The 15,543-nt window shown below is 53.5% G+C and overlaps 1 protein-coding gene across 1 annotated transcript in view; it reads right to left on the bottom strand.

The window, feature by feature from the left end:
* LOC146751344 (mitogen-activated protein kinase kinase kinase 11-like) overlaps positions 1 to 15,537 on the bottom strand; it is a 47,893-nt gene extending 32,356 nt beyond the window's left edge. Inside the window, exons 1-2 of the mRNA XM_085534680.1 lie at positions 15,327 to 15,537; positions 7,772 to 7,952 (exon numbers count right to left, since the gene is read on the bottom strand). Coding sequence (XP_085390806.1) covers positions 7,772 to 7,952; positions 15,327 to 15,489 — 344 coding nt within the window. The 5' untranslated portion in view covers positions 15,490 to 15,537. The remainder of the gene's footprint in view (positions 1 to 7,771; positions 7,953 to 15,326) is intronic.
* Positions 15,538 to 15,543: the final 6 nt, after the last annotated feature.

Below are 15,543 nucleotides of genomic sequence, written 5' to 3'. Positions count from 1 at the left end.
AAAAGACCCCAAATACCCCATAAAATATGGGATTTTTACCCTAAATCCCACAGTTTTCACCCCAACCCCATTATTTCCCCCATAAAGGCCCCAACCCCACAGCAGCACCCCATAGCTGGGAATGGGGGGGGGACAGGTCAGTGGGGGGGTCCAGACCCCAAAAGACCCCAAAACCCCCCCAAATACCCCAAAAAGGCCCCAAAGACCCCAAAAAGACCCCAAATACCCCCATAAAATATGGGATTTTTACCCCAAATCCCACAGTTTTCCACCCCAACCCCATTATTTCCCCCATAAAGACACTGGGTCCCAACCCCATAGCACCACCCTATAAGTGGGAATGGGGTAGGCAGGTCAGTGGGGGGGTCCAGACCCCAAAAGACCCCAAAGACCCCAAAAACACCCCAAATACCCCATAAAATATGGGATTTTTACCCTAAATCCCACAGTTTTCCACCCCAACCCCATTATTTCCCCCATAAAGGCCCCACAGCAGCACCCCATAGCTGGGAATGGGGGGGGGACAGGTTAATGGGGGGGGGTCCAGACCCCAAAGAGACCCCAAAACCCCCCCAAATACCCCAAAAAGACCCCAAATACCCCATAAAATATGGGATTTTTACCCTAAATCCCACAGTTTTCCACCCCAACCCCATTATTTCCCCCATAAAGGACCCACAGCAGCACCCCATAGCTGGGAATGGGGGGGACAGGTCAGTGGGGGGGTCCAGACCCTAAATAGACCCCAAAGACCCCAAAAAGACCCCAAATACCCCAAAAAGACCCCAAAATCCCCCCAAATACCCCCAAAAGACCACAAATACCCCATAAAATATGGGATTTTTACCCTAAATCCCACAGTCTTCCACCCCAACCCCATTATTTCCCCCATAAAGGCCCCAACCCCACAGCAGCACCCCATAGCTGGGAATGGGGGGGACAGGTCAGTGGGGGGGTCCAGACCCCAAAAAGACCCCAAAACCCCCACAAAGACCCCAAAATCCCCCAAAATACCCCAAAAAGACCCCAAAATCCCCCCAAATACCCCAAAAAGACATCAAATACCCCATAAAATATGGGATTTTTACCCCAAATCCCACAGTTTCCCACCCCAACCCCATTATTTCCCCCATAAAGGCCCCACAGCAGCACCCCATAAGTGGGAATGGGGGGGGACAGGTCAGTGGGGGGGTCCAGACCCCAAAAAGACCCCAAAGACCCCAAAAAGACCCTAAAAAGACCCCCAAAACCCCCAAAAAGACCCCAAAAGGACCCCAAATACCCCATAAAATATGGGATTTTTACCCTAAATCCCACAGTTTTCCACCCCAACCCCATTATTTCCCCCATAAAGGCCCCACAGCAGCACCCCATAGCTGGGAATGGGGGGGGGACAGGTCATTGGGGGGGTCCAGACCCCAAAAAGACCCCAAAGACCCCAAAAAGACCCCAAAAAGACCCCAAAGACCACAAAAAGACCCCAAAAATACCCCAAAATACCCCAAAATACCCCCAAAAGACCCCAAATACCCCATAAAATATGGGATTTTTACCCCAAATCCCACAGTTTTCCACCCCAACCCCATTATTTCCCCCATAAAGACACTGGGTCCCAACCCCACAGCAGCACCCCATAGCTGGGAATGGGGGGGGGACAGGTCTGTGTGGGGGGGGTCCAGACCCTAAAAAGACCCCAAATACCCCATAAAATATGGGATTTTTACCCTAAATCCCACAGTCTTCCACCCCAACCCCATTATTTCCCCTATAAAGACTCTGGGACCCAACCCCACAGCAGCACCCTATAAGTGGGAATGGGGGGGGACAGGACAATGTGGGGGGGTCCAGACCCCAAAAAGACCCCAAAGACCCCAAAAAGACCCCAAATACCCCATAAAATATGGGATTTTTACCCTAAATCCCACAGTCTTCCACCCCAACCCCATTATTTCCCCCATAAAGGCCCCAACCCCACAGCAGCACCCCATAGCTGGGAATTGGGGGGGGACAGGTCAGTGGGGGGGTCCAGACCCCAAAAGACCCCAAAGACCCCAAAAAGACCCCAAATACCCCATAAAATATGGGATTTTTACCCCAAATCCCACAGTCTTCCACCCCAACCCCATTATTTCCCCCATAAAGGCACTGGACCCCACAGCAGCACCCCATAGCTGGGAATGGGGGGGGGACAGGTCAGTGGGGGGGTCCAGACCCCAAAACCCCCCCAAAGACCCCAAAAAGACCCCAAATACCCCATAAAATATGGGATTTTTACCCCAAATCCCACAGTCTTCCACCCCAACCCCATTATTTCCCCCATAAAGGCCCCACAGCAGCACCCCATAGCTGGGAATGGGGGGGACAGGTCAGTGGGGGGGTCCAGACCCCAAAAAGACCCCAAAACCCCCCAAAAAGACCCCAAAAAGACCCCAAATACCCCATAAAATATGGGATTTTTACCCTAAATCCCACAGTCTCCCACCCCAACCCCATTATTTCCCCTATAAAGACTCTGGGACCCAACCCCACAGCAGCACCCTATAAGTGGGAATGGGGGGGGACAGGACAATGTGGGGGGGTCCAGACCCCAAAAAGACCCCAAAGACCCCAAAAAGACCCCAAAGACCCCAAAAAGACCCCAAAAAGACCCCAAATACCCCAAAAAGACCCCAAATACCCCATTATTTCCCCCATAAAGGCCCCAACCCCACAGCAGCACCCCATAGCTGGGAATGGGGGGGGACAGGTCAGTGGGGGGGTCCAGACCCCAAAAAGACCCCAAAGACCCCAAAAAGACCCCAAAAAGACCCCAAATACCCCAAAAAGACCCCAAATACCCCATAAAATATGGGATTTTTACCCTAAATCCCAAAGTCTTCCACCCCAACCCCATTATTTCCCCCATAAAGGCCCCACAGCAGCACCCCATAGCTGGGAATGGGAGGGACAGGACAGTGGGGGGGTCCAGACCCCAAAAAGACCCCAAAGACCCCCCCAAATACCCCAAAAAGGCCCCAAAGACCCCAAAAAGACCCTAAAAAGACCCCAAAAGACCCCAAAATCCCCCAAAATACCCCAAAAAGACCCCAAATACCCCATAAAATATGGGATTTTTACCCTAAATCCCACAGTTTTCCACCCCAACCCCATTATTTCCCCCATAAAGACACTTGGCCCCAACCCCATAGCACCACCCTATAAGTGGGAATGGGGTAGGCAGGTCAGTGGGGGGGTCCAGACCCCAAAAAGACCCCAAAAGACCCCAAAAAGACCCCAAAAAGACCCCAAAACCCCCCCAAATACCCCAAAAAGGCCCCAAAGACCCCAAAAATACCCCAAATACCCCAAAAAGACCCCAAAGACCCCAAAAAGACCCCAAAACCCCCCCAAAGACCCCAAAAAGACCCCAAAACCCCCCCAAAATACCCCAAAAAGACCCCAAATACCCCATAAAATATGGGATTTTTACCCCAAATCCCACAGTTTTCCACCGCAACCCCATTATTTCCCCCATAAAGACACTGGACCCCAACCCCATAGCACCACCCTATAAGTGGGAATGGGGGGGACAGGTCAGTGGGGGGGTCCAGACCCCAAAAAGACCCCAAAGACCCCAAAATACCCCATAAAATATGGGATTTTTACCCTAAATCCCACAGTCTTCCACCCCAACCCCATTATTTCCCCCATAAAGGCCCCACAGCAGCACCCCATAGCTGGGAATGGGGGGGACAGGTCAGTGGGGGGGTCCAGACCCTAAAAAGACCCCAAAGACCCCAAAAGGAGGGGATTCCCACATATGGCTCCATATTCCCCCCATATGACCCCATATGACTCTGTATTCTCCCATGTAACTCCATATGACCCCATATTCCCCCCCATATGACCCCAATAACCCCAAATTCCCCCCATATATCCTCCATATTACCCTGTATAACCCCATATGACCACATATGCCCCCATATAACCACATATGACCCCATATAGCCCAATATAACACCATATAACGCCCTATCACCCCATATACCCCCATATACCCCAATATAACCCCCTGTAAGCCCAATTACCCCCCATATAACCCCATATACCCTCCATATAACCCCATATAACCCCATATGACCCTATATAACCTCATATATCCCCATATACCCCCATATAACCCCATATAACCCCATATAACCTCATATAACCCCATATAACCCCATATAACCCTATATAACCCCATATAACCCCATATAACCCCATATAACCCCATATAACCCTATATACCCCCATATAACCCTATATAACCCCATATAACCCCAATATCCCCCCATATAACCCCATATAACCCTATATACCCCCTATATACCCCCATATATCCCCATATAACCCCATATAACCCCATATAACCCCATATAACGCCATATATCCCCTATATAACCCCATATAACCCCATATACCCCCCATATAACCCCATATAACCCCATATACCCCCTATATAACCCCATATAACCCCATATACCCCCATATAACCCCATATACCCCCATATAACCCCATATAACCCCATATACCCCCATATAACCCCATATACCCCCATATAACCCCATATAACCCCATATAACCCCCCATATAACCCCATATACCCCCATATACCCCCATATAACCCCATATAACCCCATATAACCCCATATACCCCCCATATAACCCCATATACCCCCATATAACCCCATATATCCCCTATATAACCCCATATAACCCCATATAACCCCATATAACCCCATATACCTCCATATAACCCCATATAACCCTATATAACCCATATAACCCCATATAACCCCATATAACCCCTTATAACCCCATATACCCCCCATATAACCCTCTATAACCCCATATTACCCCATATAACCCCATATACCCCCTATATAACCCCATATACCCCCATATAACCCCATATACCCCCATATACCCCCATATAACCCCATATAACCCTATATAACCCCATATAACCCCATATACCCCCATATAACCCCATATACCCCCATATAACCCCATATAACCCCATGTAACCCCATATACCCTATATAACCTTATATAACCCCATATAACCCCATATACCCCCATATAACCCCATATAACCCTATATACCCTATACATCACCTCCATACATCACTGCCCCGTGTGAAGGTGGATGTCCTTATGACCTCGGGTGCCATCCACGCGTAGGTCCCTATAACCCCATATACCCCCCATATAACCCCATATACCCCTATATAACCCCATATAACACCATATACCCCCATATAACCCCATATAACCCCATATAACCCCATATACCCCCCATATAACCCCATATAACCCCATATAACCCCATATACCCCCATATAACCTTATATACCCCCCATATACCCCCATATAACCCCATATACCCCCATATAACCCCATATACCCCCTATATAACCCCATATACCCCCATATACCCCCATATAACCCCATATACCCCCCATATAACCCCATATACCCCCATATAACCCCATATACCCCCCATATAACCCCATATACCCCCATATAACCCCATATACCCCCCATATACCCCCATATAACCCCATATACCCCCCATATAACCCCATATACCCCCCATATAACCCCATATAACCCCATATAACCCCATATAACCCCATATAACCCCATATACCCCCATATAACCCCATATAACCCCATATAACCCCATATACCCCCCATATAACCCCATATAACCCTATATACCCTATACATCACCTCCATACATCACTGCCCCGTGTGAAGGTGGATGTCCTTATGACCTCGGGTGCCATCCACGCGTAGGTCCCTATAACCCCATATACCCCCCATATAACCCCATATAACCCCATATAAACCCATATAACCCCATATAACCCCATATAACCCTATATAACCCCATATAACCCCATATAACCCCATATACCCCCCATATAACCCCATATAACCCCATATACCCCCATATAACCCCATATAACCCCATAAAACCCCATATAACCCCATATACCCCCATATACCCCCATATAACCCCATATAACCCCATATAACCCCATATAACCCTATATACCCTATACATCACCTCCATACATCACTGCCCCGTGTGAAGGTGGATGTCCTTATGACCTCGGGTGCCATCCACGCGTAGGTCCCTATAACCCCATATACCCCCCATATACCCCCATATACCCCCATATAACCCCATATAACCCCATATACCCCCATATACCCCCATATAACCCCATATAACCCCATATACCCCCATATAACCCCATATAACCCCATATACCCCCATATAACCCCATATAACCCCATATAACCCCATATACCCCCATATAACCCCATATAACCCTATATACCCCCATATAACCCTATATACCCTATACATCACCTCCATACATCACTGCCCCGTGTGAAGGTGGATGTCCTTATGACCTCGGGTGCCATCCACGCGTAGGTCCCTATAACCCCATATACCCCCCATATAACCCCATATAACCCCATATAACCCCATATAACCCCATATACCCCCATATACCCCCCATATAACCCCATATACCCCCATATACCCCCATATACCCCCCATATACCCCCATATAACCCCATATACCCCCATATAACCCTATATACCCTATACATCACCTCCATACATCACTGCCCCGTGTGAAGGTGGATGTCCTTATGACCTCGGGTGCCATCCACGCGTAGGTCCCTATAACCCCATATACCCCCCATATAACCCCATATACCCCCATATAACCCCATATACCCCCCATATAACCCCATATAACCCCATATACCCCCATATAACCCCATATACCCCCATATAACCCCATATAACCCCATATAACCCTATATACCCTATACATCACCTCCATACATCACTGCCCCGTGTGAAGGTGGATGTCCTTATGACCTCGGGTGCCATCCACGCGTAGGTCCCTATAACCCTATATACCCCCATATACCCCCATATAACCCTATATAACCCCATATAACCCCATATACCCCCATATAACCCCATATAACCCTATATAACCCATATAACCCCATATACCCCCTATATAACCCCATATACCCCCATATAACCCTATATAACCCCATATAACCCCATATAACCCCATATAACCCCATATACCCCCATATAACCCCATATAACCCCATATACCCCCATATAACCCCATATAACCCCATATACCCCCTATATAACCCCATATAACCCCATATACCCCCATATAACCCCATATAACCCTATATACCCTATACATCACCTCCATACATCACTGCCCCGTTTGAAGGTGGATGTCCTTATGACCTCGGGTGCCATCCACGCGTAGGTCCCTATAACCCCATATACCCCCATATACCCCATATACCCCCCATATAACTCCATATACCCCCATATAACCCCATATAACCCCATATACCCCCATATACCCCCCATATAACCCTATATAACCCTATATACCCCCATATACCCCCATATAACCCCATATAACCCCATATACCCCCCATATAACCCCCATATAACCCCATATAACCCCATATAACCCTATATAACCCCATATAACCCCATATAACCCCATATAACCCCATATAACCCCATATACCCCCATATAACCCCATATACCCCCCATATACCCCCCATATAACCCCATATACCCCCCATATACCCCCATATAACCCCATATACCCCCATATACCCCCATATACCCCCATATACCCCCATATAACCCTATATACCCTATACATCACCTCCATACATCACTGCCCCGTGTGAAGGTGGATGTCCTTATGACCTCGGGTGCCATCCACGCGTAGGTCCCGGCCGTGCTCATCCTCGTTGTTCGATCCCATTCTCGGGCCAGCCCCAAGTCGCTGATCTTCAGTGTCTGACCGCTCACGGCACAGTCAGTCAGGGGGTGGGACAGCAGGACTGTGGGGCAATGGGGGTTATGGGGTGAGACATGGGCAGGGGGTTATGGGGTGAACCATAGAGGGGGGTTATAGGGTGACAATCAGGGGCCGGGATAGCAGGACTATGGGGCAATGGGGGTTATGGGGTGAAACATATAACGGGGTTATGGGGTGACCCATATAATGGGGTTATGGGGTGACCCATATAAGGGGGTTATGGGGTGACCCATATAAGGGGGTTATGGGGTGAGCCATATAAGGGGGTTATGGGGTGACCCATAGATGGGGTTATAGGGTGAACTATAGGGGGGGTTATGGGGTGAAACATGGGGGTGTTATGGGATGAACTATAGGGGGCGTTATGGGGTGAACCATATAAGGGGGTTATGGGGTGAGCCATAGATGGGGGTTATGGGGTGAGCCATATAAGGGGGTTATGGGGTGACAATCAGGGGCTGGGATAGTAGGACTATGGGGCAATGGGGGTTATGGGGTGAAACATATAACGGGGTTATGGGGTGACCCATATAAGGGGGTTATGGGGTGAACTATAGGGGGGGTTATGGGGTGAAACATGGTAGGGGGGTTATGGGGTGAGCCATAGAGGGGGGTTATAGGGTGAACCATATAAGGGGGTTATGGGGTGAACCATATAAGGGGGTTATGGGGTGAACTATAGGGGGGGTTATAGGGTGAGCCATTGGGGGGGGTTATGGGGTGACAATCAGGGGCTGGGATAGCAGGACTGTGGGGCAATGGGGGTTATGGGGTGAGACATATAACGGGGTTATGGGGTGACCCATATAAGGGGGTTATGGGGTGAACTATAGGGGGGGTTATAGGGTGACTGCTCACATCACAGTCCATCAGGGGCTGGGATAGCAGGACTATGGGGCAATGGGGGTTATGGGGTGAACCATAGGGGGGGCTATGGGGTGAGCCATGGGGGGGTTATGGGTTGAACCGTATAAGGGGGTTATGGGGTGACCCATATAAGGGGGTTATGGGGTGAACTATAGGGGGGGTTATGGGGTGAGCCATAGAGGGGGTTATGGGGTGAACCATATAAGGGGGTTATGGGGTGAGCCATAGAGGGGGTTATGGGGTGACAATCAGGGGCTGGGATAGTAGGACTATGGGGCAATGGGGGTTATGGGGTGAGACATAAGGGGGGAATAGGGTGACCCATATAATGGGATTATGGGGTGAACCATATAACGGGGTTATGGGGTGACCCATATAAGGGGGTTATGGGGTGACCCATAGAGGGGGTTATGGGGTGACAATCAGGGGCTGGGATAGTAGGACTATGGGGCAATGGGGGGTTATGGGGTGAAACATATAACGGGGTTATGGGGTGACCCATAGGGGGGGTTATGGGGTGAACCATGGGGGGGTTATGGGTTGAACCATATAAGGGGGTTATGGGGTGACCCATAGGGGGGTTATAGGGTGACCCATAGATGGGGGTTATAGGGTGAGCCATGGGGGGGGTTATGGGGTGACAATCAGGGGCCGGGATAGCAGGACTATGGGGCAATGGGGGTTATGGGGTGAGCCATATAACGGGGTTATGGGGTGACCCATATAACGGGGTTATGGGGTGACCCATATAAGGGGGTTATGGGGTGACAATCAGGGGCTGGGATAGTAGGACTATGGGGCAATGGGGGTTATGGGGTGAGACATATAACGGGGTTATGGGGTGAGCCATATAAGGGGTTCATGGGGTGACAATCAGGGGCTGGGATAGCAGGACTATGGGGCAATGGGAGTTATGGGGTGAGACATATAACGGGGTTATGGGGTGAGCCATTGGGGGGGGTTATGGGGTGACAATCAGAGGCTGGGATAGCAGGACTATGGGGCAATGGGGGTTATGGGGTGAGCCATATAACGGGGTTATGGGGTGAGCCATATAAGGGGGTTATGGGGTGAACTATATAAGGGGGTTATGGGGTGAACCATATAAGGGGGTTATGGGGTGAACCATATAAGGGGGTTATAGTGTGAACCATATAAGGGGGTTATGGGGTGAACCATATAAGAGGGTTATGGGGTGAGCCATAGATGGGGGTTATGGGGTGAACCATATAAGGGGGTTATGGGGTGACCCATAGATGGGGGTTATGGGGTGAACCATATAAGGGGGTTATAGGGTGAACCATATAAGGGGGTTATGGGGTGAACTATAGGGGGGGTTATGGGGTGACCGCTCACGGCACAGTCAGTCAGGGGATGGGATAGTAGGACTATGGGGCAATGGGGGTTATGGGGTGAGACATAGATGGGGTATGGGGTGACCCATAGATGGGGGTTATAGGGTGAGCCATAGAGGGGGTTATGGGGTGACAATCAGGGGCTGGGATAGTAGGACTATGGGGCAATGGGGGGTTATGGGGTGACCCATATAAGGGGGTTATGGGGTGAACTATATAAGGGGGTTATGGGGTGAGCCATGTAAGGGGGTTATGGGGTGAACTATAGGGGGGGTTATGGGGTGAGCCATAGAGGGGGTTATGGGGTGACAATCAGGGGCTGGGATAGTAGGACTGTGGGGCAATGGGGGTTATGGGGTGAAACATATAACGGGGTTATGGGGTGACCCATATAATGGGGTTATGGGGTGAACCATATAAGGGGGTTATGGGGTGAGCCATAGTGGGGGTTATGGGGTGAACCATATAAGGGAGTTATGGGGTGAACTATAGGGGGGGTTATGGGGTGACCACTCACATCACAGTCAGTCAGGGGATGGGATAGTAGGACTATGGGGCAATGGGGGTTATGGGGTGAAACATATAATGGGGTTATGGGGTGACAATCAGGGGCTGGGACAGCAGGACTATGGGGCAATGGGGGTTATGGGGTGAAACATATAACGGGGTTATGGGGTGACCCATAGGGGGTGGTTATAGGGTGACCCATAGATGGGGTTATGGGGTGAGACATATATGGGGGTTATGGGGTGAACCATAGATGGGGTTATGGGGTGAACTATAGGGGGGGTTATGGGGTGAACCATATAATGGGGTTATGGGGTGAGCCATAGTGGGGGTTATGGGGTGAACTATATAAGGGGGTTATGGGGTGAACCATATAACGGGGTTATGGGGTGACCCATAGATGGGTGTTATGGGGTGAACCATATAAGGGGGTTATGGGGTGAGCCATAGATGGGGGTATGGGGTGAGCCATATAAGGGGGTTATGGGGTGACCCATATAAGGGGGTTATGGGGTGAGCCATATAACGGGGTTATGGGGTGAGCCATATAATGGGGTTATAGGGTGACCCATAGATGGGGGTTATGGGGTGACCGCTCACGTCACAGTCAATCAGGGGCTGGGATAGCAGGACTATGGGGCAATGGGGGGTTATGGGGTGACCCATATAACGGGGTTATGGGGTGACCCATAGGGGGGCTATAGGGTGACCCATAGATGGGGGTTATAGGGTGAGCCATGGGGGGAGTTATGGGGTGACAATCAGGGGCCGGGATAGCAGGACTATGGGGCAATGGGGGTTATGGGGTGAGCCATATAACGGGGTTATGGGGTGAGCCATATAAAGGGGTTATGGGGTGACCCATATAAGGGGGTTATAGGGTGACAATCAGGGGCTGGGATAGCAGGACTATGGGGCAATGGGGGTTATGGGGTGAGACATAAGGGGGGAATAGGGTGACCCATATAATGGGGTTATGGGGTGAACCATATAAGGGGGTTATGGGGTGACCCATATAAGGGGGTTATGGGGTGAACCATATAACGGGGTTATGGGGTGAAACATGGGCAGGGGGTTATGGGGTGACTCATAGAGAGGAGGTTGTGGGGTGAACCATAGAGGGGGTTATGGGGTGACAATCAGGGGCTGGGATAGTAGGACTATGGGGCAATGGGGGGTTATGGGGTGAAACATATAACGGGGTTATGGGGTGACCCATATAATGGGGTTATGGGGTGAACCATGGGGGGGTTATGGGTTGAACCATATAAGGGGGTTATGGGGTGACCCATAGGGGGGTTATAGGGTGACCCATAGATGGGGGTTATAGGGTGAGCCATGGGGGGGGTTATGGGGTGACAATCAGGGGCCGGGATAGCAGGACTATGGGGCAATGGGGGGTTATGGGGTGAACCATATAAGGGGGTTATGGGGTGAACTATATAAGGGGGTTATGGGGTGAGCCATAGAGGGGGTTATGGGGTGACAATCAGGGGCTGGGATAGTAGGACTATGGGGCAATGGGGGGTTATGGGGTGAGACATATAACGGGGGTATGGGGTGACCCATAGGGGGGTTATAGGGTGACCCATAGATGGGGGTTATAGGGTGAGCCATGGGGGGGGTTATAGGGTGACAATCAGGGGCTGGGATAGTAGGACTATGGGGCAATGGGGGTTATGGGGTGAGACATATAACAGGGTTATGGGGTGACCCATATAAGGGGGTTATGGGGTGACCTATAGGGGGGGTTATGGGGTGAAACATGGTAGGGGGGTTATGGGGTGAGCCATATAACGGGGGTATGGGGTGAGCCATATAAGGGGGTTATGGGGTGAGCCATATAACGGGGGTATGGGGTGAGCCATATAAGGGGGTTATGGGGTGAGACATATATGGGGGTTATGGGGTGAACCATAGATGGGGTTATGGGGTGAACTATAGGGGGGGTTATGGGGTGAACCATATAATGGGGTTATGGGGTAAGCCATATAAGGGGGTTATGGGGTGAACTATATAAGGGGGTTATGGGGTGAACCATATAACGGGGTTATAGGGTGAGCCATGGGGGGGGTTATGGGGTGACAATCAGGGGCTGGGATAGCAGGACTATGGGGCAATGGGGGTTATGGGGTGACCCATATAAGGGGGTTATGGGGTGAGCCATGGGGGGGGTTATGGGGTGACAATCAGGGGCTGGGATAGTAGGACTATGGGGCAATGGGGGGTTATGGGGTGAGACATAGATGGGGTTATGGGGTGAGCCATAGAGGGGGGTTATGGGGTGAACCATATAATGGGGTTATGGGGTGAACCATATAACGGGGTTATGGGGTGAACCATATAAGGGGGTTATGGGGTGAGCCATAGATGGGGGTTATGGGGTGAACCATAGGGGGGGGTTATATGGGGAACCATATAACGGGGTTATGGGGTGACCCATAGGGGGTGTTATGGGGTGAACCATATAAGGGGGTTATGGGGTGAACTATAGGGGGCGTTATGGGGTGACCCATACAATGGGGTTATGGGGTGAACTATAGGGGGGGTTATGGGGTGACCACTCACATCACAGTCAGTCAGGGGCTGGGATAGTAGGACTATGGGGCAATGGGGGTTATGGGGTGACCCATATAATATAGGGTGACAATCAGGGGCTGGGATAGCAGGACTATGGGGCAATGGGGGGCATCCCCCCCTCCTTCTACCCCCATACCCCTTACCCCCCATCCCTCCCCCATCCCCCATACCCCATACCCCTTACCCCCCCCTCATCCCCCCCAAACGCCCCCCCCAGCCCCCCCCTACCCCTTACTCCCCATCCCTCCCCCATCCCCATCCCCCCCATTCCCCTACCCCCAACCCCCATCCCTCCCCCATCCCCCATCCCCCATTACCCCTTACCCCCCCCCTCACCCCCCCAACCCCCCCCCCCAGCATACCCCCCCACCCCCCATCCCCCCCAATACCCCACATACCTCCCCCCACCCCCTTCCACCCCCTATATCCCACTCCCCACCCCCCTTACCCCCCATCCCTCCCCCATCCCCCCCCCACCCCCTACCCCATCGCCCCCCCTCACCTCCCCCCAGTGTCCCCTCAGCCCCCCCCATACCCCTTACCCCCCACACCCCCCCCAGTGCCCCCCCCTCAGCCCCCTCCACCCACCATCCACCCCATCCCCCAGCCCCCCCCCCCTTACCCCCCCCCCAAACGCCCCCCACAGCCCCCCCATACCCCTTACCCCCCTACACCCCTCCACGCCCCCCCACCCCCGCCCCCCCAATACCCCCCATCCCTCCCCCCATCCCCCAGCCCCCCCCCAACCCATCACCCCCCACCCCTTACCCCCATTCCCCCCAGCCCCCCCATACCTCTTGCCCCCCCTCACCCCCCCCCATCACCCCCCTTACCTCCACCCCTCACCCCACCCCCCCGACCCCCCACCCCTTACCACCCCCATATATCCCACTCCCCCCCCCGTCCAGCCCACCCCCACCCCTTACCCCCCCCTCACACCCCCCTTCCACCCCCTATACCCCACACCCCCACCCTCCCTCACCTCCTATAGCCCATCCCCCACCCCCCCTCCCTTACCACCCCCCCCAACCCATCACCCCCCACCCCCCCCACCCTCCTTATCCCCCATCTCCCCCCTACCCCTTACCCCCCATCCCTGCCCCAGCCCCCCCACCCCTTACTACCCCCTATAGCCCACCCCCCACCCCTTACCCCCCCTCACACCCCCCTCCAACGCCCCCCCATCCCCCCAATACCCCACATCCCTCCCCACATACCTACCCCAATCCCCTAGACCCCTACCCCCCAGACCCCCAACCCCCCCCACCCCTTATCCCCCCTCACACCCCCCTCCAACGCCCCCCCCCCACCCCTTACCCCCTCCCCCCCCCCTTACCCCCATTCCCCCCAGCCCCCCCAGCCCCCTTGCCCCCCCCCACCCCTTACCCCCATTCCCCTCAGCCCCCCATACCCCTTGCCCCCCCCATACCCCTTACCCCCCCACCCCCTCCAGTGCCCCCCCCTCAGCCCCCTCCACCCACCATCCACCCCATCCCCCCCTCCTTCTACCCCCTACCCCTTACCCCCCATCCCTCCCCCATCCACCCCCCCCACACCCCCTACCCCTTGCCCCCCTTTACCACCCCCCCACACCCCCCCAAACGCCCCCCCTCACCCCTTACTCCCCATCCCTCCCCCATCCCCCATAGCCCCCTACCCCCCCAACCCATCACCCCCCCACCCCCTTCCACCCCCTATAGCCCACTCCCCCCCCCCTTACTCCCCACCCCCTCAGCCCCCAGCCCCCTCCCATACCCCTTACCCCCCATCCCCCCAGACCCCCCACCCCTTACCACCCCCTATATCCCACTCCCCCCCCCTCCAGCCCCCCCCCACCCCTTACCCCCCCCTACCCCTTACCCCCCCAGACCCCCCACCCCTTACCACCCCCTATATCCCACTCCCCCCCCTCCAGCTCCCCCCCACCCCTTACCCCCCCAGACCCCCCACCCCTTACCACCCCCCCCATCCCCCATCACCCCCACCCCTTACCACCCCCCATCCCTCCCCCATCCCCCAGCCCCCCACCCCCTACCCCATCGCCCCCCCTCACCCCCCCCATTACCCCCCCCCAGCCCCCCCCTCACCATTGCTGGACTTGAGGTCCCTGTGCAGCAGCGGACACGGCTCCCTATGGAGGTACCTCATCCCTTCGGCCACTTGCAGCGCCCAGTCCAACAACACGCGGGGGGGCACCAGCTCCCTCCCCATTAACGCCCTGTTCAACGACCCCCCCGCGGCGTATTCCATCACCAGGCACAGGTGGGGGGGGTCCAGGCACACCGCCCTCAGCGCCACCACGTT

The sequence above is a fragment of the Coturnix japonica genome, unplaced genomic scaffold (genome assembly GCF_054131305.1).
Source record: "Coturnix japonica strain WE unplaced genomic scaffold, WE-NBRP24 Scf096, whole genome shotgun sequence".
Lineage (NCBI taxonomy): Eukaryota > Metazoa > Chordata > Aves > Galliformes > Phasianidae > Coturnix > Coturnix japonica.
Note: the sequence above shows the minus strand (reverse complement) of the source record. Positions and strands in the feature narration are given on the sequence as shown.